The sequence below is a fragment of the Pogona vitticeps genome, chromosome W, assembly GCF_051106095.1.
Source record: "Pogona vitticeps strain Pit_001003342236 chromosome W, PviZW2.1, whole genome shotgun sequence".
Classification (NCBI taxonomy): Eukaryota; Metazoa; Chordata; class Lepidosauria; order Squamata; family Agamidae; genus Pogona; species Pogona vitticeps.
In genome coordinates this window covers 2,796,619-2,819,412 of record NC_135798.1, presented here as the reverse complement: position 1 = coordinate 2,819,412, position 22,794 = coordinate 2,796,619, and the positions used below count along the sequence as shown (strand labels likewise).

At 41.6% G+C, this 22,794-nt stretch overlaps 1 protein-coding gene across 1 annotated transcript; it reads right to left on the bottom strand.

Moving 5' to 3' along the window:
• Positions 1-6,955: 6,955 nt before the first annotated feature.
• Positions 6,956-19,108, bottom strand: LOC144585038 (uncharacterized). The gene is given in 2 exon segments (XM_078382478.1): positions 6,956-7,826; positions 18,020-19,108. Coding segments are annotated over 2 exon segments (1,932 nt in total). The 5' UTR covers positions 19,081-19,108.
• Positions 19,109-22,794: the final 3,686 nt, after the last annotated feature.

Sequence of the window (22,794 nt, the reverse complement as noted above, 5' to 3'; positions counted from 1 at the left end):
TCAGGGACTAGAGGACGGGCAGGGTCAGAGGGTGAGGCTGGAGCATCTAGTGCAGGAATAAGGTTGGTAAAATCAAAATTAAGTGGAGGGGGTTTCTGGGACATAGCGTCGACCAATGCGAAAGAGCTGGTTGAGGCACCCCGGTTGACAATACATGCGGGAGATAGGGGAATATGGGGAGGAGAAGCAGCAGGAGGATTGGAGCATGCAGGAAGGCAGTCACAAGCTTCCAGTTGGATTGAGGCAGACACAGTGTCCGGCTGGAGATCTGAGATGAGGTCTTGAGGCTTCTCCTGAGAAATAGAGGAGTGTTGCAGGATGGAGGAAGAGGGGATCAAGGGAGATGTCAGGTGGTCCATCAGCCTAGGGGCATGGGGTGCTTCATCACTCGTTGGAGATGGAGGGATCGGCGAAGTAAAGGCAAGCAGCAAGGAATCCGAGGGAGGGTGAATAGATCTGAGAGTTCGAGACGAGTTTGTCCTCTTGGGCGAGGGAGAGGCGCCAATGGAAGGAGATTGCAGGGAAGCTTTCGTTGAAATAAGCTTGGCAGTGATGGTATTCTTGAAGAAGCGGTGAGGGGTAACACCCCAACGTCGTAATAGGTTCACAGACGAGAACAGCATCCCAGGAACATAATTCGAATGAAAGGTCAGCAGTAGTCTAGTTGAGTGATAGGATGTTGACAAAGTCTCAATCCTGGAGAGATCGATGTTCCGGGTATTCACTTTTAAAAGGAAGGCGAGATGTCTCTTCGCCAGGAAGGTTCTAGACCAGCGTGGACAGCTTGTGAAACCGCTAGGGGGACAGACTGTAATAACAGCAGCGTAAGGAACATAGACCAAGTGCATTGTGGATTTAGGAGGAGCTTGAGGAAGACATCCATCAGGAAGGAGGCAAGGAGGAATTGCCTTGCAAACGTCAGAGTTAGGTTTGTCCGATGTTCTATGGAGGCAAGATGGAGACTGTGGAAAACTAGGGCGTGGGCCCTTTAAGAAATCTGTAAGAAAAGTAAGCTGAGAAAAAATCTGGGAAACCCTTCTTGCAGTTAATGTAGAGTAATGTTTCACAAGTTCTATAACATCACAGTCCAGGAGAGAATTCTCACTAGGCAGCTGCTTGGTACAGGATTGTTTGGGAGGAAGAGTAGATGAAAGGATATGGTCCTTCTGGGCCATGTTGGTAGAAGGAGCTCTTCGTGACGACGGTGTTGTAGTCGGTGTTGAAGGACGGGGTGAAAAATATGAGTCCAACCGCAGCTGTTTGGATGAAGGTAAAATCTGTGACAAATCGGGACTGTTTTTGTATCATTTCTCCCCAGGGTGAGTTCTTTAAACTGAACTAGTGGCACTGGTCTGAATCTTTCTCCACACTTCAGGCGTTTAAGCCATTTCTCCTTTAGCTCATGGGTTTTTCCAAGCTTTTCTTCCCAGCTTCACCCTTGACTGTTTTCGGGGCCAGAAGAACTATAATTCTGGCCATCGTGTGTTACCTGATAGAGAAAAAAGGAGATGTCTTGAGAATATAGCAGAGAGCAGAATCTAACTGGAGGTCAAACCAAAAATTTGCTCTGTCTTTGACTCCTCTGAAAGGCATATGTCTCCTGAAAGCTTGACTGGCAACATTTGAAAAATTTGCCGTATTGTGCAAACAACATTGGACTCCCCTTGCCTGAATTGATACTTCCCAAAGGGCCAGTGACGGGAAAATATAGTTGATTAATATTAACCACTATCCAAAATACTGTTAAACATGGGCCATCAAGTCAATTCTGACTGATGGCAACCCTTTTTTCGGGGGTTTCTAGTTAGAGAATACTCAAAAGTCGTTCCCCATTCCCTGGTTCTGGGACCTTGCAGTTTTCCAAAGGCCACACAAGCTGACCTTATCCGTGGGAGACACAGCAAGGAACCTCTGGTTCTGCAACCAGATATTTAAACCACAGAGCTATCCAGCCAGCTTACTCAGAAATACAAGGAGAGGGTTTGATTAGAATTGAGGTTTTACTGGAAAAGTTCCATGGTTTACTTGCAAATTTCTTCCACTGTACAGTACTTTATTTAAAGGCATTGCAAATCCATAAATATATTGAAAATGGTGAACCCATGAAAAGAGAAAGGGAAGGAAGAGCTGGAGAACCTGGATTAAGAAAAAGCCACTGTTGGCTCATATTTAGCTTGAGATCTACAACAATTCCAACATCCCTCTCGCTCATAGTTTTTCTGAGCCAAGTGTGCAAGTGGTTTCTTTTTCCAAGGTGCAGGACTTTGCACTTGACCGTGGCCAGGTAGGATCCTGCCAAAAAGAGAGGGGAAATATTATTAAATGTTGCAGTGAGGGTTTATGGATTAGGGTTTTTTTAAAGGAAAATTGGGTGTTGCTTTGCTGGGGTATGTCATCAGAGTATGGGACCAAATGGAGATAGGATGCTAAAATGGAATGGTTTAAAGTCTTGATAAATAAAGATAAATGTTAATGGATGAAGAGGAAGATAAATTAAACCCTACCAAGAATGAAACAAGGTATAATATTATCATATGAAATAAACTGATAAATAGAACTGACATGCAGGATTTTTGGAGAGAAGTGAAAGGAGATGTATATTAGTTTACTTTTTATTCATCAGCATCTATGTTATTTTAGGATAGATTATATATATTTGCATCTAATGATTGTGATTTAGAGTTTGTAAGACAGACGTAGGGTTAATAAAAGTAGCAGATCACATATTGGTAAATATGAATTTTAAGGGTACATGTGATTATAAAGAAGCTAGGAGGTGGAGGTTACGTACAGGAATTTTATGTCAAAATGTTCGTATAGATCAGGTCACTGAGAAATTCAGTAAATTTAATTCTTCAACGTACTCACATAGGAAAGCCAGAGAAACAAACTGCGTGTAAGTCAGCCAAAACCCTGAAGCTGATTCACTGGGAAAGTTTGAGGCTGCTGTAGTCACGGGCAGGCCCCCGGGATTGTAGAGGCTGAAGTTGGTATAAAAGCAGGTCAGGCAGAGCATTCGTTGCTGCCCCTTTGCTTAAGGGTGGTCAGGCTGAGAGTGGACTCGTGAGCAAACACTCATATGTTCTGTACACTCCAGTGGCCAAGAGGTGGAGCAGGAGTCCTCCAGCACCACTACCGTTCACAGAGCGACATCCCACAAGGGGAAATCCCAGAAGCTGACAGTCTGACAGTCCACCGCTTCTCTCCCAAACTCAAGGCAAAGGTGAGGGCTGTTTTTCAGCAAGTGTGGGTGGCAGTGAACAGAAGAGAGGTTGTCCCGGGTAGACCATCTTCACTGCTGCCAGTCCTGCTGTCAATATTCAGGCTGCCCTCTCCTATGGGAAGCTTGGCAACTTTTTCTCCCGCTGGCAACACAGGCACAACATTGTGCAGCAATACTGGAACTTTTTTTTTTTTTGAATCCCGGCTACAGAAGCAAATATCCCACATTCATGCTGTAAAGTTATATAAAATAAGCCAAAGAAAACAGAACCTGAATTTTACAGAAATGAACACTCAGCATAGAGATCATGTCCAAAGTGTTCAGCAGGTGTGCCCGACAAGGACACGGGAACACGCAACTTAAGGGTGAAGATGACATCACAAGAGGCACTTCAAAATGTACTCCATTTATTCTCTTTTTTCTCTGTTTTGCATTACTTCAGCATTTTGTTGTTTATTCTTTCCAGTGGAAACCAGCACAAAATTGAATGAGCTCCTTATGCCTTCTTAACTTATCAGGAGCTCTGACCAAAGCTCTTTCCACATTCCATGCATTTATGTGGTTTCGCCCCAATGCGGGTTCTTGGATGTTGTAAGCTTCAACAGTCCTCCTAAGAGAATCTGAAAGCCGGAATAGAGAGGTTATAAGTCCAATGTACCCCTATTTGGATTGAGATGAGTCCTTGTCTCACCCAGGGTGTCCCACTGGCACTCATACACCAAGTCTATTCCCAATTTAAAATCATTGAGAAACCAAAATATAATCATGAGTCTTAGAGTCATTCAGAACTCCGAGAACTCAAGAAAATACTGGACTCAAAGCACCATAGTTTGTGGCCTGTTAGAAAATCAAATTAAGTATGGTAACAGGTTGTCTGTTCAAGACACCAAACAAAAGTTCTTAAGTATAATTGTTTTATTAGAAAAATAAAGATTTAGTTGAATTCAGTTTATTGCAAAGCATAGCATTCAAAATCATTTCCATAACTAAGGCGATTAGAAACTTAGCAAACTCCAGCTACAAAAATAAAATAATAAAATCACTAAGAAAAATACTCACTAGATAAGGAATAGGTAAGGCAGAGCCCTCCTTTCCATTCTCCTACTAAGAACTACATCCTAGCAAAATACTGGAAACTTCACCAATCAGGACAAAGGACTGCTCGTCTCTCTCTCCTCCTTCCTTTCGCATGGGACTGCAGGTGCTGTTTCCATTTTCCCTACGTTTTGGCTCTTTCTTCGGCCTTGGCCAAGCTAACTGCAAGATAACATTGCTAGCTGGCTGTGAAGAAAAACAGCATCTCGATGCTTCTAGTAAAAATGACACAGACCGAAAATGGATTCCTTCTACATCATTCCATGACTGCAAATCCCATTTAGAAATTACATTCTAGCTTCAATAACCTACTGTACATCATGACAGATGTAACCTAAGCTTACCACTCTGACTCAAGTTTGCGAGCACCCAGGGGCTTCTAAAAGAACACCTGATGCTTGAACAGAGAGGTTCCAGGTGTAAGTGTACTCCTAAAACATTTGAGCAGAGTCCAGGCAACCCAGCCAGGCAGTACCACTTACCCTTTTCCCAAGTCTGTTCTAATGAGCAATTAATTGAGAACAACCAAAGCTAGAAATCATGAGTTTTAAAGTCTGTCAAGACAAACAAAACTCACGGTAGTAATGGACTCAAGTAGCATCTCTGTGGCCTGTCACTTAGTATTTCAGATTTGCTGTTCAAGAGACCAAATTTAGGATTTTAAGAATTATTGTTTTATTAGAAAAATAAAGAATTTAGAGATATTCAGTTTGTTGCAAAAGCATAGCATTCCAGTAGATTTCCATGAATAACAGCAGTTAGAATCTTAGCAAATTCCAGCTACAAAAATAAAATAAAAAACTCTAAAAATAGCTTAGAAAGTAAGCTAGGCATAGTCCCCTTTTCTGTATGCTTTCTCTGAACTACATCCTAGCATAACAGCAAAAACTAGCATTTGGAACTCAAAACTCCATCCTAAAATCAATACTAAAATCATTCCAAAAATCCAAGCTCTCTCCATCTCCATTCACCATTTTTCTTTCATGCTTGGACCACCCTTCTTCTCCACTGTTCTGTGATGTTAACCAATCAGCATAAAGGGCTGTCTCTTCACACTCCACCTTCATTTCCCACGGGATGTGCAGGTGTTGTTGTCCTTTGTCCTGATGATGTGTCTTGGCTCCTTATTGTCTCTGGCCAAGGCAGCTTCATGGAAAATTCCAGTTAGCTCTAGGAGAAACAGCTTCACGAAGCATCCAGTTATGCTAACATAGACCAATATGGATTCCTTCTACAAAATTCCATGACTTCAAATCCCATTAGTAAATCACATTTTAGTCTTCATAACCTAAACCATGACATGCCACCTCTGGGAGTTCCAAAAATCTGAAACAGGAAATCTAGTTTCCATTTTTGGCTACTAATTACAATAATAAGCAGTAATTAGCTGGTTACATAGTGCAAATACTAATGATGAACTTTAACACATTCAAAATAGCATTTAATCTAGCAAAGCATTGAGGTAGAAAAACATTCTAACAGCAACATGTAAATACATTTTTTAGGTTAAGCACTTCTACTATCTGAAAAATAGAAAAACAGTCATGTTAGTAATACTCAATACAGTACGCACTCTACATGTGCTCAGGAACATATCAGTAGTGAAACAGTGAAACATTAACAGTGTTTCAACGGTCTGTCACATCTTGATCTTCACAATACATTCTGGAAAGACCATCTGCCACAACATTCAACTTTCCAAGAATGTGCTGAACTTCAAAATCAAAATCTTGTAATGCCAAATGCCATCTCAGCAATTTCTGATTGTGAGATTTCATCTTCTGCAACCAAACCAAAGCTCTATGATCTGTCTGCAGAGTGAATTTACATCCCCACAGATAAGGCCTAAGAAGATTAAGAGACCAGATAATAGATAAGGCCTCTTTTTCTGGAACTGAGTAATTTCTTTCTCTTTCTAAGAGTTTTCTGGAGAAATATGAGATTGGATTAGGAATCCCATCTTCCCCTTTCTGTAACAGTACAGCTCCAAGACTCAAATCGGAAGCATCTGTTTGTAGAATGAATGGTATGTCAAAGTCAGGTGATTTTAGTATAGGTGCAGCACTAATCTTTGCCTTTAAGGCTTCAAAAGCACCTTGACACTCAGGTGTCCATTTTACCTCGACAGGCTGTCTTTTCTTAGTTAGCTCCGTCAAAGGCGTTGCCAAATAACTGAAATCAGGAATGAATTTTCTTTAATAGCCAAATAGGCCCAAAAAGGATTGAACTTGTTTTTTAGTTGTAGGAATAGGCCAATCATTTATGGCTTGTAAAGGCTGGACTTCTCCTTGTCCAATTAAATGACCCAAGCACATGACTTTTCCCCACATCCACTGACATTTAGTCTCTTTGACTGTCAATCCTGCTTGCTGGATTCTAGACAACACACTTTCAAAGTGTGACATGTGAGATTCAAAATCAGAACTGAAAACTGCAATATCATCAAGATAAACACTAGCAAATGTAAAACCATGCAAAAGCTTGTCTATCCTCTGAAATGAAGCACCGGCGTTTTTTAAAACAAATGGTAAACCATGACAAAGCTCTTTCCACATTCCATGCATTCATGTGGTTTCTCCCCAGTGCAGGTTCCTTGATGTAACCTAAGGGCATCACTGCGACTAAAGCTCATTCCATTCATTTATGTGGTTTCTCCCGAGTGTGAGACCTTTGATGTACCCTAAGGTGACCACTGAGACTAAAGCTCTTTCCACATTCCATGCATTTATGTGATTACTCCCCATTGTGGGGCCTTTGATGTACCCTAAGGTTACCAGTCTGACTAAAGCTCTTTCCACATTCCATGCATTTATGTGGTTTCTCCCCAGTGTGGGTCCTTAGATGCGGCGTAAGGTCACCACTGCGACTAAAGCTCTTTCCACATTCCATGCATTTATGTGGTTTCTCCCCAGTGTGCTTCCTTAGATGTGACGTAAGGTCACCACTGCGACAAAAGCTCTTTCCACATTCCATGCATTTATGTGGTTTCTCACCAGTGTGGGTTCTTTCATGTATCCTAAGATGACCACTGTGAGTAAAGGTCTTTCCACATTCCGTGCATTTATGTGGTTTCTCCCCCGTGTGGGTCCTTTGATGTGACGTAAGGTCACCACTGCGACTAAAGCTCTTTCCACATTCGATGCATTTATGTGGTTTCTCCCCAGTGTGGGTCCTTTGATGTAACCTAAGATTACCACTGTGACTAAAGCTCTTTCCACATTCCATGCATTTATGTGGTTTCTCACCAGTGTGGGTCCTTTGATGAACCCTAAGCTGACCACTCTGACAAAAGCTCTTTCCACATTCCATGCATTTATGTGGTTTCTCCCCAGTGTGGGTCCTTTGATGTACCTTAAGGTCACTACTGTGACTAAAGCTCTTTCCACATTCCTTGCACTTATGTGGTTTCTCCCCAGTGTGGGTCCTTTGATGTGATGTAAGGTTACCACTGCAACTAAAGCTCTTTCCACATTCCATGCATTTATGTGGTTTCTCTCCAGTATGGGTCCTTTGATGTGAACGCGTATTTCTTCTCCCGCTGAAACTCTTTTCACATTTCATGTTTTTGTATCGATTCGATTTCGATTTCGATATCTTTATTGGCATATGAACAGACGACAGGAAAACATAGGTACAAACAAACAATAATCAAAGGGAAAAGTAAGGTGAAAAATACTCTCAAAGCAACGGGGAATATCATAGATTATGGGTTAAAATAGAAATTTCCAACAGATATCCAGCAATGGCAGATGTAATCAAAGGACAAGAATCGCTCAGGAAAAAAACTAGGGGGTTGGGGAAAAGAGAAAGCCACGGTTCAAGACAGAGCTTTCTCAAAGAAGAATGAGCCGGGCAGTGAAATAAAATATGATCCAGGGAATCTGGTAAAGTATGACAGAAGAAACAGAGCCTATTTGCACGGGGAATCTTGGAGAAACGGCCTACATTGACCGCCGATGGGAAGATATTCAGACGAGCTTGCATAAATGCTCTTCTCTGGTCAGGATTAGTCAGTAAAGAGAAGTAGTTGGAAGGACGTCCTAGGGAAGGAGGAAGACTGAAAAAAAGGGGAGAACAGGTGGGGTTCAAATCGGCTGAAAATGTCTCATACTCGAGCTGCCAAAGTTTGTGTTTGATCAAGGAATGGGCCTGTTGTAATCCAAGATCGAAAAGGGATTCTAGATTCAGTCCTAAAGAGAGAAGTTTAGAATCGATCAGTTGGAACCATTTTGATGTGTAAGAATCACTAAGAAGATCAAAAAGGAGAGAGTTAGAGTTAGAGTGGAGATGGATGCGGAGCCAGTATTTGAAGGTGGTAACCCAGGCAAGGGTAGACGGAAGGTGGGTTCCCAATTCGAGTACCATGGTGGAGAGGCGGATCATATTGGGAACACCTAAGATCTTTCTGAAAAAAGCAGCAGCAATGGAATCAATGTCATGGTTTACGGCCTCTATCCAGATGGGCACCCCATAAAAAAGGTGGGATAGGAGCTTACACTGAAAAATATGCATGGCTGCTGGGATAAATTGGTTGCCCGAAAGATAATGAAATTTTGAAATTGCATTGAGTTGGGTAGTTGATGTGGAAATAACCAGTTTTTTATGTGGAGTCCAGTTTAGTTTGTGGTGAAAAGTGAGCCCAAGGTATTTAAATGTTGGCACTTGCTGGTAGGAGTGTGTACCGACTGACCAAAAGGACAAAGGACTAGATTTAGAAAAAACAACTATTTTTGTTTTGGAGGAATTTATACAAAGATCATTAACGGAACAGTAATCTTGAAATTTGGCTAAAAGGAGACGCAGGCCGGCTTTGGAAAGGGAGAGCAGGACTGCATCATCTGCGTAAAGGAGGACTGAAAGAGGGGCACCATTAAGAGAAGGGGAAGAGTTGGCAGCTTTAGATAAGAAAGGGGGAAGATCTGCTAAGAACAAGTTAAACAGTAAGGGGGCTAATATGCACCCTTGACGGACACCCCTGTTGACTTGAAACCTATCAGATAGAATATTGGAGTTTGGAAGACGGATCTGGCATGAGTTTGAAGAATGAAGGCGCCTAAGCAGAAAGAGTAGTCGAGGGTCAATGCCCCATTGGGATAGTCTGTCCCATAAAAGAGATCTGTTAACGGAGTCAAAGGCACCTTGAAGATCTACAAAAGCGGCGAACAGTCTAGATTTATGGTGGATGGAGTATTTTTCTGCTAGATGAGACAAAAGAAGAGCGTGATCAAGGGTGGAGGCTCCAGAGCGAAAGCCTATTTGCTCTTTCCCCGGAAGATTGATGGAAGAGGCCCAAGCAGAAAGTTAGGAAAGAAGAAGTTTTGAATAGAGTTTGCCAATATAGGATAAAAGACTGATTGGACGGTAGTTACTGGGTAGGGAGGGATCACGTTTTTTAAATATTGGGATCAGGGTGGAAATTAACCAGGAGTTGGGAAAGATACCAGAGTGGTTAACTAAAGTGAAGAGATTGGCCAAGGAGTGAGACCACCAGTGAGGGTTACTGGTCAGAATCTCAGTGAGGATTTGATCTGGGCCTGGAGCCTTACCAGATTTCAATGAGCTGATTAAATCCAATATTTCATCAGAGGTAACGGGAGGCCAATCAGAGAGGGCCTGCAGTGAGGAATCGGGAGAGGGGTTAGAATTCGGGGAGAAAAAAATTGTAGAGAAGTGGGCTATCCATACCTCCAAAGAGATAGAGGAGGAAGGATCGGGAGAAAAGGAAGTAGTGGAGGAAGAAACCAGAGACCAGAAGGCCTTGTAATTATGTGATAGAATTGCTTGAAGCAGGTCAGGCCACTTGCGTTGGGCGGAAATATTTTTTTTGAGTCTAGCAATAATAAGCAGGATCTTCTGGCAATAAGGTAGAGATGTAAAGAGGCTGGGGTAGGGTTAAGGCGGAAAGAGTGAAAGAGGGACCTAACTTGCTTCTTAGCCTGCCAACAGTCAGAATCAAACCAAGAGGTAGCTCGGTTATGAGAAGGGAGGTTAGTTGGACTGCTAAGAGAGATAACTAAGGAGTCAAGAAGAGTGTTGTAGGAGGTAATAGCTGTGGAGATAGAGTCAGTTGTAGCAATGGTACGGTTAAGATTGGAAATCTCTGGTAGTAGAGTCCAAGAAAAGAAGTCAGTTTCTGTTTGAGGAGACCATTTAAGACGGGAGGAAAGTTGTGAAGGGGGGGGTTAGATGGGAGGGAATCGAAGAGGGAAAAGTTAGGGACAAAAGAAGAGGCAAGTGATCACTGTCGGCACGGGCTCCAACAGAGAAATCAGAGAGAAAAGGGAGGAGGGCTGGAGAAGCAATGGCGTAATCAATTACGCTTGGTCGCCTAATAGAAAGATGGGTATATTCCCCAGGAATGTCCTTACCCCATGTGCCATTGAGGATGTCAATATGAAGGTTGAGGCAGAGATTGATTAAAAAGGTAGCATGAGGAGTGATAATCTTGTCTCTGGAAATCCTTGGGCAATTGAGCCAGGGGGAAACGACTCATCAAACTCCAAATTTATTTGTTTGGCTAGAGCAGAATTATTGGGTCCTAACCGGGTATTAAAGTCCCCCAAGATCAAAATATGGGCAGATGGATTAGCTTCCAGATTAAGATTGACAAGATTCTCTACCTCCATCCAGGTGCTATTCAGAGAAGAGGATGGAGGCGGGAAATAAAGGTTAAGAAGTAGAATTTTAAATTCGCCGTACTGAAGGAGGAAAATTTGAATATAGGATGAGGGGGAAGGGATGGAAATGAGGTTAAATAGGGAGGAGGGTTTAAAAAAGCAACAAAGACCCGCGGAGGGGCGCCCACTTGATTTAGATTTAACAGCCGGGAGATGGTAAGTAGAAAAACCCGGGATAGATGGAGGGGCTAATAACCAGGTCTCCTGTAGGAGAATAATATCAAAGCTAGAGAGAAACTTAAGCAGATCTTTATCCGAGGCTTTTTTTCTCCAGCCACCTATATTCCAAGAGATCAGTTGGAGGGAGGGTTGGGGAGATGGGGGGGCCAGGGGGGGAACAGTCAGTCAGCAGGAGGCAGTGTTAGAGTCTAGAAGAGGGGAGGAATTCACAGAAGGCAGAATGGGGTCAGGGACTAGAGGACGGGCAGGGTCAGAGGGTGAGGCTGGAGCATCTAGTGCAGGAATAAGGTTGGTAAAATCAAAATTAAGTGGAGGGGGTTTCTGAGGCGCCAATGGAAGGAGATTGCAGGGAAGCTTTCGTTGAAATAAGCTTGGCAGTGATGGTATTCTTGAAGAAGCGGTGAGGGGTAACACCCCAACGTCGTAATAGGTTCACAGACGAGAACAGCATCCCAGGAACATAATTCGAATGAAAGGTCAGCAGTAGTCTAGTTGAGTGATAGGATGTTGACAAAGTCTCAATCCTGGAGAGATCGATGTTCCGGGTATTCACTTTTAAAAGGAAGGCGAGATGTCTCTTCGCCAGGAAGGTTCTAGACCAGCATGGACAGCTTGTGAAACCGCTAGGGGGACAGACTGTAATAACAGCAGCGTAAGGAACATAGACCAAGTGCATTGTGGATTTAGGAGGAGCTTGAGGAAGACATCCATCAGGAAGGAGGCAAGGAGGAATTGCCTTGCAAACGTCAGAGTTAGGTTTGTCCGATGTTCTATGGAGGCAAGATGGAGACTGTGGAAAACTAGGGCGTGGGCCCTTTAAGAAATCTGTAAGAAAAGTAAGCTGAGAAAAAATCTGGGAAACCGTTCTTTCAGTTAATGTAGAGTAATGTTTCACAAGTTCTATAACATCACAGTCCAGGAGAGAATTCTCACTAGGCAGCTGCTTGGTACAGGATTGTTTGGGAGGAAGAGTAGATGAAAGGATATGGTCCTTCTGGGCCATGTTGGTAGAAGGAGCTCTTCGTGACGACGGTGTTGTAGTCGGTGTTGAAGGACGAGGTGAAAAATATGAGTCCAACCGCAGCTGTTTGGATGAAGGTAAAATCTGTGACAAATCGGGACTGTTTCTGTATCATTTCTCCCCAGGGTGAGTTCTTTAAACTGAACTAGTGGCACTGGTCTGAATCTTTCTCCACACTTCAGGCGTTTAAGCCATTTCTCCTTTAGCTCATGGGTTTTTCCAAGCTTTTCTTCCCAGCTTCACCCTTGACTGTTTTCGGGGCCAGAAGAAGTATAATTCTGGCCATCATGTGTTACCTGATAGAGAAAAAAGGAGATGTCTTGAGAATATAGCAGAGAGCAGAATCTAACTGGAGGTCAAACCAAAAATTTGCTCTGTCTTTGACTCCTTTGAAAGGTATATGTCTCCTGAAAGCTTGACTGGCAACATTTGAAAAATTTGCCATATTGTGCAAACAACATTGGACTCCCCTTGCCTGAATTGATACTTCCCAAAGGACCAGTGACGGGAAAATATAGTTGATTAATATTAACCACTATCCAAAATACTATTAAACATGGGCCATCAAGTCAATTCTGACTGATGGCAACCCTTTTTTCGGGGGTTTCTAGGTAGAGAATACTCAAAAGCCGTTCCCCATTCCCTGGTTCTGGGACCTTGCAGTTTCCAAAGGCCACACAAGCTGACCTTATCCGTGGGAGACACAGCAAGGAACCTCTGGTTCTGCAACCAGATATTTAAACCACAGAGCTATCCAGCCAGCTTACTCAGAAATACAAGGAGAGGGTTTGATTAGAATTGAGGTTTTACTGGAAAAGTTCCATGGTTTACTTGCAAATTTCTTCCACTGTACAGTACTTTATTTAAAGGCATTGCAAATCCATAAATATATCGAAAATGGTGAACCCATGAAAAGAGAAAGGGAAGGAAGAGCTGGAGAACCTGGATTAATAAAAAGCCACTGTTGGCTCATATTTAGCTTGAGATCTACAACAATTCCAACATCCCTCTCGCTCATAGTTTTTCTGAGCCAAGTGTGCAAGTGGTTTCTTTTTCCAAGGTGCAGGACTTTGCACTTGACCGTGGCCAGGTAGGATCCTGCCAAAAAGAGAGGGGAAATATTATTAAATGTTGCAGTGAGGGTTTATGGATTAGGGTTTTTTTAAAGGAAAATTGGGTGTTGCTTTGCTGGGGTATGTCATCAGAGTATGGGACCAAATGGAGATAGGATGCTAAAATGGAATGGTTTAAAGTCTTGATAAATAAAGATAAATGTTAATGGATGAAGAGGAAGATAAATTAAACCCTACCAAGAATGAAAGAAGGTATAATATTATCATATGAAATAAACTGATAAATAGAACTGACATGCAGGATTTTTGGAGAGAAGTGAAAGGAGATGTAAATTAGTTTACTTTTTATTCATCAGCATCTATGTTATTTTAGGATAGATTATATATATTTGCATCTAATGATTGTGATTTAGAGTTTGTAAGACAGACGAAGGGTTAATAAAAGTAGCAGATCACATATTGGTAAATATGAATTTTAAGGGTACAAGTGATTATAAAGAAGCTAGGAGGTGGAGGTTACGTACAGGAATTTTATGTCAAAATGTTCGTATAGATCAGGTCACTGAGAAATTCAGTAAATTTAATTCTTCAACGTACTCACATAGGAAAGCCAGAGAAACAAACTGCGTGTAGGTCAGCCAAAACCCTGAAGCTGATTCACTGGGAAAGTTTGAGGCTGCTGTAGCCACGGGCAGGCGCCTGGGATTGTAGGGGCTGAAGTTGGTATAAAAGCAGGTCAGGCAGAGCATTCGTTGCTGCCCCTTTGCTTAAGGGTGGTCAGGCTGAGAGTGGACTCGTGAGCAAACACTCATATGTTCTGTACACTCCAGTGGCCAAGAGGTGGAGCAGGAGTCCTCCAGCACCACTACCGTTCACAGAGTGACATCCCACAAGGGGAAATCCCAGAAGCTGAAAGTTTGACAGTCCACCGCTTCTCTCCCAAACCCAAGGCAAAGGTGAGGGCTGTTTTTCAGCAAGTGTGGGTGGCAGTGAACAGAAGAGAGGTTGTCCCGGGTAGACCATCTTCACTGCTCCCAGTCCTGCTGTCAATATTCAGGCTGCCCTCTCCTATGGGAAACTTGGCAACTTTTTCTCCTGCTGGCAACACAGGCACAACATTGTGCAGCAATACTGGAACTTTTTTTTTTTGAATCCCAGCTACAGAAGCAAATATCCCACATTCATGCTGTAAAGTTATATAAAATAAGCCAAAGAAAACAGAACCTGAATTTTACAGAAATGAACACTCAGCATAGAGATCATGTCCAAAGTGTTCAGCAGGTGTGCCCGACAAGGACACGGGAACACGCAACTTAAGGGTGAAGATGACATCACAAGAGGCACTTCAAAATGTACTCCATTTATTCTCTTTTTTCTCTGTTTTGCATTACTTTGTTGTTTATTCTTTCCAGTGGAAACCAGCACAAAATTGAATGAGCTCCTTATGCCTTCTTAACTTATCAGGAGCTCTGACTAAAGCTCTTTCCACATTCCATGCATTTATGTGGTTTCGCCCCAATGCGGGTTCTTGGATGTTGTAAGCTTCAACAGTCCTCCTAAGAGAATCTGAAAGCCGGAATAGAGAGGTTATAAGTCCAATGTACCCCTATTTGGATTGAGATGAGTCCTTGTCTCACCCAGGGTGTCCCACTGGCACTCATACACCAAGTCTATTCCCAATTTAAAATCATTGAGAAACCAAAATATAATCATGAGTCTTAGAGTCATTCAGAACTCCGAGAACTCAAGAAAATACTGGACTCAAAGCACCATAGTTTGTGGCCTGTTAGAAAATCAAATTAAGTATGGTAACAGGTTGTCTGTTCAAGACACCAAACAAAAGTTCTTAAGTATAATTGTTTTATTAGAAAAATAAAGATTTAGTTGATTTCAGTTTATTGCAAAGCATAGCATTCAAAATCATTTCCATAACTAAGGCAATTAGAAACTTAGCAAACTCCAGCTACAAAAATAAAATAATAAAATCACTATCTAAGAAAAATACTCACTAGATAAGGAATAGGTAAGGCAGAGCCCTCCTTTCCATTCTCCTACTAAAAACTACATCCTAGCAAAATACTGGAAACTCCCATAAGAAACCCCCCTTCTTCTCTCTTCACTCTGCTCACCAATCAGGACAAAGGACTGCTCGTCTCTCTCTCCTCCTTCCTTTCGCATGGGACTGCAGGTGCTGTTTCCATTTTCCCTACGTTTTGGCTCTTTCTTTGGCCTTGGCCAAGCTAACTGCAAGATAACATTGCTAGCTGGCTGTGAAGAAAAACAGCATCTCGATGCTTCTAGTAAAAATGACACAGACCGAAAATGGATTCCTTCTACATCATTCCATGACTGCAAATCCCATTTAGAAATTACATTCTAGCTTCAATAACCTACTGTACATCATGACAGATGTAACCTAAGCTTACCACTCTGACTCAAGTTTGCGAGCACCCAGGGGCTTCTAAAAGAACACCTGATGCTTGAACAGAGAGGTTCCAGGTGTAAGTGTACTCCTAAAACATTTGAGCAGAGTCCAGGCAACCCAGCCAGGCAGTACCACTTACCCTTTTCCCAAGTCTGTTCTAATGAGCAATTAATTGAGAACAACCAAAGCTAGAAATCATGAGTTTTAAAGTCTGTCAAGACAAACAAAACTCACGCTAGTAATGGACTCAAGTAGCATCTCTGTGGCCTGTCACTTAGTATTTCAGATTTGCTGTTCAAGAGACCAAATTTAGGATTTTAAGAATTATTGTTTTATTAGAAAAATAAAGAATTTAGAGATATTCAGTTTGTTGCAAAAGCATAGCATTCCAGTAGATTTCCATGAATAACAGCAGTTAGAATCTTAGCAAATTCCAGCTACAAAAATAAAATAAAAAACTCTAAAAATAGCTTAGAAAGTAAGCTAGGCATAGTCCCCTTTTCTGTATGCTTTCTCTGAACTACATCCTAGCATAACAGCAAAAACTAGCATTTGGAACTCAAAACTCCATCCTAAAATCAATACTAAAATCATTCCAAAAATCCAAGCTCTCTCCGTCTCCATTCACCATTTTTCTTTCATGCTAGGACCACCCTTCTTCTCCACTGTTCTGTGATGTTAACCAATCAGCATAAAGGGCTGTCTCTTCACACTCCACCTTCATTTCCCACGGGATGTGCAGGTGTTGTTGTCCTTTGTCCTGATGATGTGTCTTGGCTCCTTATTGTCTCTGGCCAAGGCAGCTTCATGGAAAATTCCAGTTAGCTCTAGGAGAAACAGCTTCTCGAAGCATCCAGTTATGCTAACACAGACCAATATGGATTCCTTCTACAAAATTCCATGACTTCAAATCCCATTAGTAAATCACATTTTAGTCTTCATAACCTAAACCATGACATGCCACCTCTGGGAGTTCCAAAAATCTGAAACAGGAAATCTAGTTTCCATTTTTGGCTACTAATTACAATAATAAGCAGTAATTAGCTGGTTACATAGTGCAAATACTAATGATGAACTTTAACACATTCAAAATAGCATTTAATCTAGCAAAGCATTGAGGTAGAAAAACATTCTAACAGCAACATGTAAATACATTCTTTAGGTTAAGCACTTCTACTATCTGAAAAATAGAAAAACAGTCATGTTAGTAATACTCAATACAGTACGCACTCTACATGTGCTCAGGAACATATCAGTAGTGAAACAGTGAAACATTAACAGTGTTTCAACGGTCTGTCACATCTTGATCTTCACAATACATTCTGGAAAGACCATCTGCCACAACATTCAACTTTCCAAGAATGTGCTGAACTTCAAAATCAAAATCTTGTAATGCCAAATGCCATCTCAGCAATTTCTGATTGTGAGATTTCATCTTCTGCAACCAAACCAAAGCTCTATGATCTGTCTGCAGAGTGAATTTACATCCCCACAGATAAGGCCTAAGAAGATTAAGAGACCAAATAATAGATAAGGCCTCTTTTTCTGGAACTGAGTAATTTCTTTCTCTTTCTAAGAGTTTTCTGGAGAAATATGAGATTGGATTAGGAATCCCATCTTCCCCTTTCTGTAACAGTACAGCTCCAAGACTCAAATCGGAAGCATCTGTTTGTAGAATGAATGGTATGTCAAAGTCAGGTGATTTTAGTATAGGTGCAGCACTAAACTTTGCCTTTAAGGCTTCAAAAGCACCTTGACACTCAGGTGTCCATTTTACCTCGACAGGCTGTCTTTTCTTAGTTAGCTCCGTCAAAGGCGTTGCCAAATAACTGAAATCAGGAATGAATTTTCTTTAATAGCCAAATAGGCCCAAAAAGGATTGAACTTGCTTTTTAGTTGTAGGAATAGGCCAATCATTTATGGCTTGCAAAGGCTGGATTTCTCCTTGTCCAATTAAATGACCCAAGTACATGACTTTTCCCCGCATCCACTGACATTTAGTCGCTTTGACTGTCAATCCTGCTTGCTGGATTCTAGACAACACACTTTCAAAGTGTGACATGTGAGATTCAAAATCAGAACTGAAAACTGCAATATCATCAAGATAAACACTAGCAAATGTAAGACCATGCAAAAGCTTGTCTATCCTCTGAAATGAAGCACCGGCGTTTTTTAAAACAAATGGTAAACCATGACAAAGCTCTTTCCACATTCCATGCATTCATGTGGTTTCTCCCCAGTGCAGGTTCCTTGATGTAACCTAAGGGCATCACCGCGACTAAAGCTCATTCCATTCATTTATGTGGTTTCTCCCGAGTGTGAGACCTTTGATGTACCCTAAGGTGACCACTGAGACTAAAGCTCTTTCCACATTCCATGCATTTATGTGGTTTCTCCCCAGTGTGGGTCCTTTGATGTACCCTAAGGTTACCACTCTGACTAAAGCTCTTTCCACATTCCATGCATTTATGTGGTTTCTCCCCAGTGTGGGTCCTTAGATGCGGCGTAAGGTCACCACTGCGACTAAAGCTCTTTCCACATTCCATGCATTTATATGGTTTCTCCCCATTGTGGGTCCTTTGTTGTACCCTATGCTGACCACTCTGAGAAAAGCTCTTTCCACATTCCATGCATTTATGTGGTTTCTCCCCAGTGTGAGTCCTTTGATGTATCCTAAGCTGACCCCTGTCACTAAAGCTCTTTCCACATTCCATGCATTTATGTGGTTTCTCCCCAGTGTGAGACCTTTGATGTGACGTAAGGGCATCACTGCGACTAAAGCTCTTTCCACATTCCATGCATATATGTGGTTTCTCCCCAGTGTGGGTCCTTTGATGTGACGTAAGGTAACCACTGAGACTAAAGCTCTTTCCACATTCCATGCATTTATATGGTTTCTCTCCAGTGTGGGTCCTTTGATGTAACCTAAGATTACCACTGCGACTAAAGCTCTTTCCACATTCCATGCATTTATGTGGTTTCTCCCCAGTGTGCTTCCTTATATGTGACGTAAGGTCACCACTGCGACAAAAGCTCTTTCCACATTCCATGCATTTATGTGGTTTCTCCCCAGTGTGGGTCCTTTCATGTATCTTAAGGTGACCACTGTGAGTAAAGGTCTTTCCACATTCCGTGCATTTAAGTGGTTTCTCCCCCGTGTGGGTCCTTTGATGTGATGTAAGATAACTACTGAGACTAAAGCTCTTTCCACATTCCATGCATTTATATGGTTTCTCCCCAGTGTGGGTCCTTTGATGTAACCTAAGATTACCACTGTGACTAAATCTCTTTCCACATTCCATGCATTTATGTGGTTTCTCCCAAGTATGAGTCCTTTGATGTGAACGCAGATTTCTTCTCCCGCTGAAACTCTTTTCACATTTCATGTTTTTGTATCATTTCTCCCCAGGGTGAGTTCTTTAAACTGAAGTAGTAGCACTGGTCTGAAGCTTTCTCCACACTTCAGGCATTTAAGCCATTTCTCCTTTAGCTCATGGGTTTTTCCAAGCTTTTCTTCCCAGCTTCACCCTTGACTGTTTTCGGGGCCAGAAGAACTATAATTCTGGCCATCGTGTGTTACCTGATAGAGAAAAAAGGAGATGTCTTGAGAATATAGCAGAGAGCAGAATCTAACTGGAGGTCAAACCAAAAATTTGCTCTGTCTTTGACTCCTTTGAAAGGCATATGTCTCCTGAAGGCTTGACTGGCAACATTTGAAAAATTTGCCGTATTGTGCAAACAACATTGGACTCCCCTTGCCTGAATTGATACTTCCCAAAGGGCCAGTGACGGGAAAATATAGTTGATTAATATTAACCACTATCCAAAATACTATTAAACATGGGCCATCAAGTCAATTCTGACTGATGGCAACCCTTGTTTCGGGGGTTTCTAGGTAGAGAATACTCAAAAGTCGTTCCCCATTCACTGGTTCTGGGACCTTGCAGTTTTCCAAAGGCCACACAAGCTGACCTTATCCGTGGGAGACACAGCAAGGAACCTCTGGTTCTGCAACCAGATATTTAAACCACAGAGCTATCCAGCCAGCTTACTCAGAAATACAAGGAGAGGGTTTGATTAGAATTGAGGTTTTACTGGAAAAGTTCCATGGTTTACTTGCAAATTTCTTCCACTGTACAGTACTTTATTTAAAGGCATTGCAAATCCATAAATATATTGAAAATGGTGAACCCATGAAAAGAGAAAGGGAAGGAAGAGCTGGAGAACCTGGATTAATAAAAAGCCACTGTTGGCTCATATTTAGCTTGAGATCTACAACAATTCCAACATCCCTCTCGCTCATAGTTTTTCTGAGCCAAGTGTGCAAGTGGTTTCTTTTTCCAAGGTGCAGGACTTTGCACTTGACCGTGGCCAGATAGGATCTTGCCAAAAAGAGAGGTGAAATATTATTAAATGTTGCAGTGAGGGTTTATGGATTAGGGTTTTTTTAAAGGAAAATTGGGTGTTGCTTTGCTGGGGTATGTCATCAGAGTATGGGACCAAATGGAGATAGGATGCTAAAATGGAATGGTTTAAAGTCTTGATAAATAAAGATAAATGTTAATGGATGAAGAGGAAGATAAATTAAACCCTACCAAGAATGAAACAAGGTATAATATTATCATATGAAATAAACTGATAAATAGAACTGACATGCAGGATTTTTGGAGAGAAGTGAAAGGAGATGTAAATTAGTTTACTTTTTATTCATCAGCATCTATGTTATTTTAGGATAGATTATATATATTTGCATCTAATGATTGTGATTTAGAGTTTGTAAGACAGACGTAGGGTTAATAAAAGTAGCAGATCACACATTGGTAAATATGAATTTTAAGGGTACATGTGATTATAAAGAAGCTAGGAGGTGGAGGTTACGTACAGGAATTTTATGTCAAAATGTTCGTATAGATCAGGTCACTGAGAAATTCAGTAAATTTAATTCTTCAACGTACTCACATAGGAAAGCCAGAGAAACAAACTGCGTGTAGGTCAGCCAAAACCCTGAAGCTGATTCACTGGGAAAGTTTGAGGCTGCTGTAGCCACGGGCAGGCGCCTGGGATTGTAGGGGCTGAAGTTGGTATAAAAGCAGGTCAGGCAGAGCATTCGTTGCTGCCCCTTTCCTTAAGGGTGGTCAGGCTGAGAGTGGACTCGTGAGCAAACACTCATATGTTCTGTACACTCCAGTGGCCAAGAGGTGGTGCAGGAGTCCTCCAGCACCACTACCGTTCACAGAGTGACATCCCACAAGGGGAAATCCCAGAAGCTGACAGTTTGACAGTCCACCGCTTCTCTCCCAAACCCAAGTTCAAAGGTCATGGCTGTTTTTCAGCAAGTGTGGGTGGCAGTGAACAGAAGAGAGAGTGTCCTGGGTAGACCATCTTCACTGCTGCCAGTCCTGCTGTCAATATTCAGGCTGCCCTCTCCTATGGGAAGCTTGGCAACTTTTTCTCCTGCTGGCAACACAGGCACAACATTGTGCAGCAATACTGGAACTTTTTTTTTTTTGAATCCCGGCTACAGAAGCAAATATCCTACATTCATGCTGTAAAGTTATATAAAATAAGCCAAAGCAAACAGAACCTGAATTTTACAGCCATGAACACTCAGCATAGAGATCATGTCCAGCAGGTGTGTCCGACAGGGACACGGGAACACGCAACTTAAGAGTGAAGATGACATCACAAGAGGCACTTCAAAATGTACTCCATTTATTCTCTTTTTTCTCTGTTTTGCATTACTTCAGCATTTTGTTGTTTATTCTTTCCAGTGGAAACCAGCACAAAATTGAATGAGCTCCTTATGGCTTCTTAACTTATCAGGAGCTCTGACTAAAGCTCTTTCCACATTCCATGCATTTATGTGGTTTCGCCCCAATGCGGGTTCTTGGATGTTGTAAGCTTCAACAGTCCTCCTAAGAGAATCTGAAAGCCGGAATAGAGAGGTTATAAGTCCAATGTACCCCTATTTGGATTGAGATGAGTCCTTGTCTCACCCAGGGTGTCCCACTGGCACTCATACACCAAGTCTATTCTGTGGTAAAAGCATTCGTTAGAACTGCCTTTACACGAGACAGAGAGGGATTCAGAATGATCAGTCCCTATTGCCTGCAAAATCGGGTCTTGTAATTTTGCTCTAGGCGACTTCTCACTCCTTCACCCAAGTCTGTCTCGATTTTAATTAAACAATCTGGAAGGTCTGCTCTTCCTCTTTTATTACTTTAGGACCCTCATTTGGTAGCGTAATGTGGCCAGATCAAAACAATCCTAGTTCTAAAATATCCAATTTACTACAGTAGCTTGGTCTAAACAAGGAGACAGCTTACAGACAATTTGTCTTTTTATATTTTATTACAAAAGGTATCATTTCAACAAGCTCATTTTAACGTCATTCAGTATTTCCAAATTATTTCCAAAATAACCCCCAGCCTTAGCCACCAGTCATTTCCTCTATAAAGTGAAAATAATAAACAGTCTAGCTATATCTTAAACATTCTTACACAGTCTTCTGTTTAAAGTTCTGCCAGACGCGTCTCTCTCTGTGTGTCGTCTCTGGCTGTCGTGAAAGCAAACTCTCCCCCATCTCTCTTCTCCGTCCTCTCCTTCTCAGTCCTTCTTCGCCCATCTTTCTTAAATTAAGCCTTTGTGTCCTTGTTAGTTGGAGTTTTGATAAGATAACGGTCATCTTGACTTTTTTTTTTCTTTAGCTGGAGAAGAACTGACCTTGTACATTTTTTTCTCTAATTAGCACCTGGACACAAGCAGATTTCTAGCTTTTTCGTTGCAGCTCTGAAATAAATCCTATGAAATACAACTCTATTCTATTTTCATAATCAAATTCATGACACGCCCCCCCCTTAAATATAGAAAATACAGAACTATTAGAGTTCTTATTTTGTTACTAACTTAACATTTGATTATGAAAGGTTAACAAGACTACATGTGAACTTAAATCTATCTTAACAAAGTATTAAATTCATAACAGTAATGCCTATCTCTATCAATATATAGACAAGTAAATAAGTTGATTAATAGTAACCAGTAACACATTTGTTCTCTATGAGTATACAGAAAAATAAGCAAGTTAGTTAATTTTAACC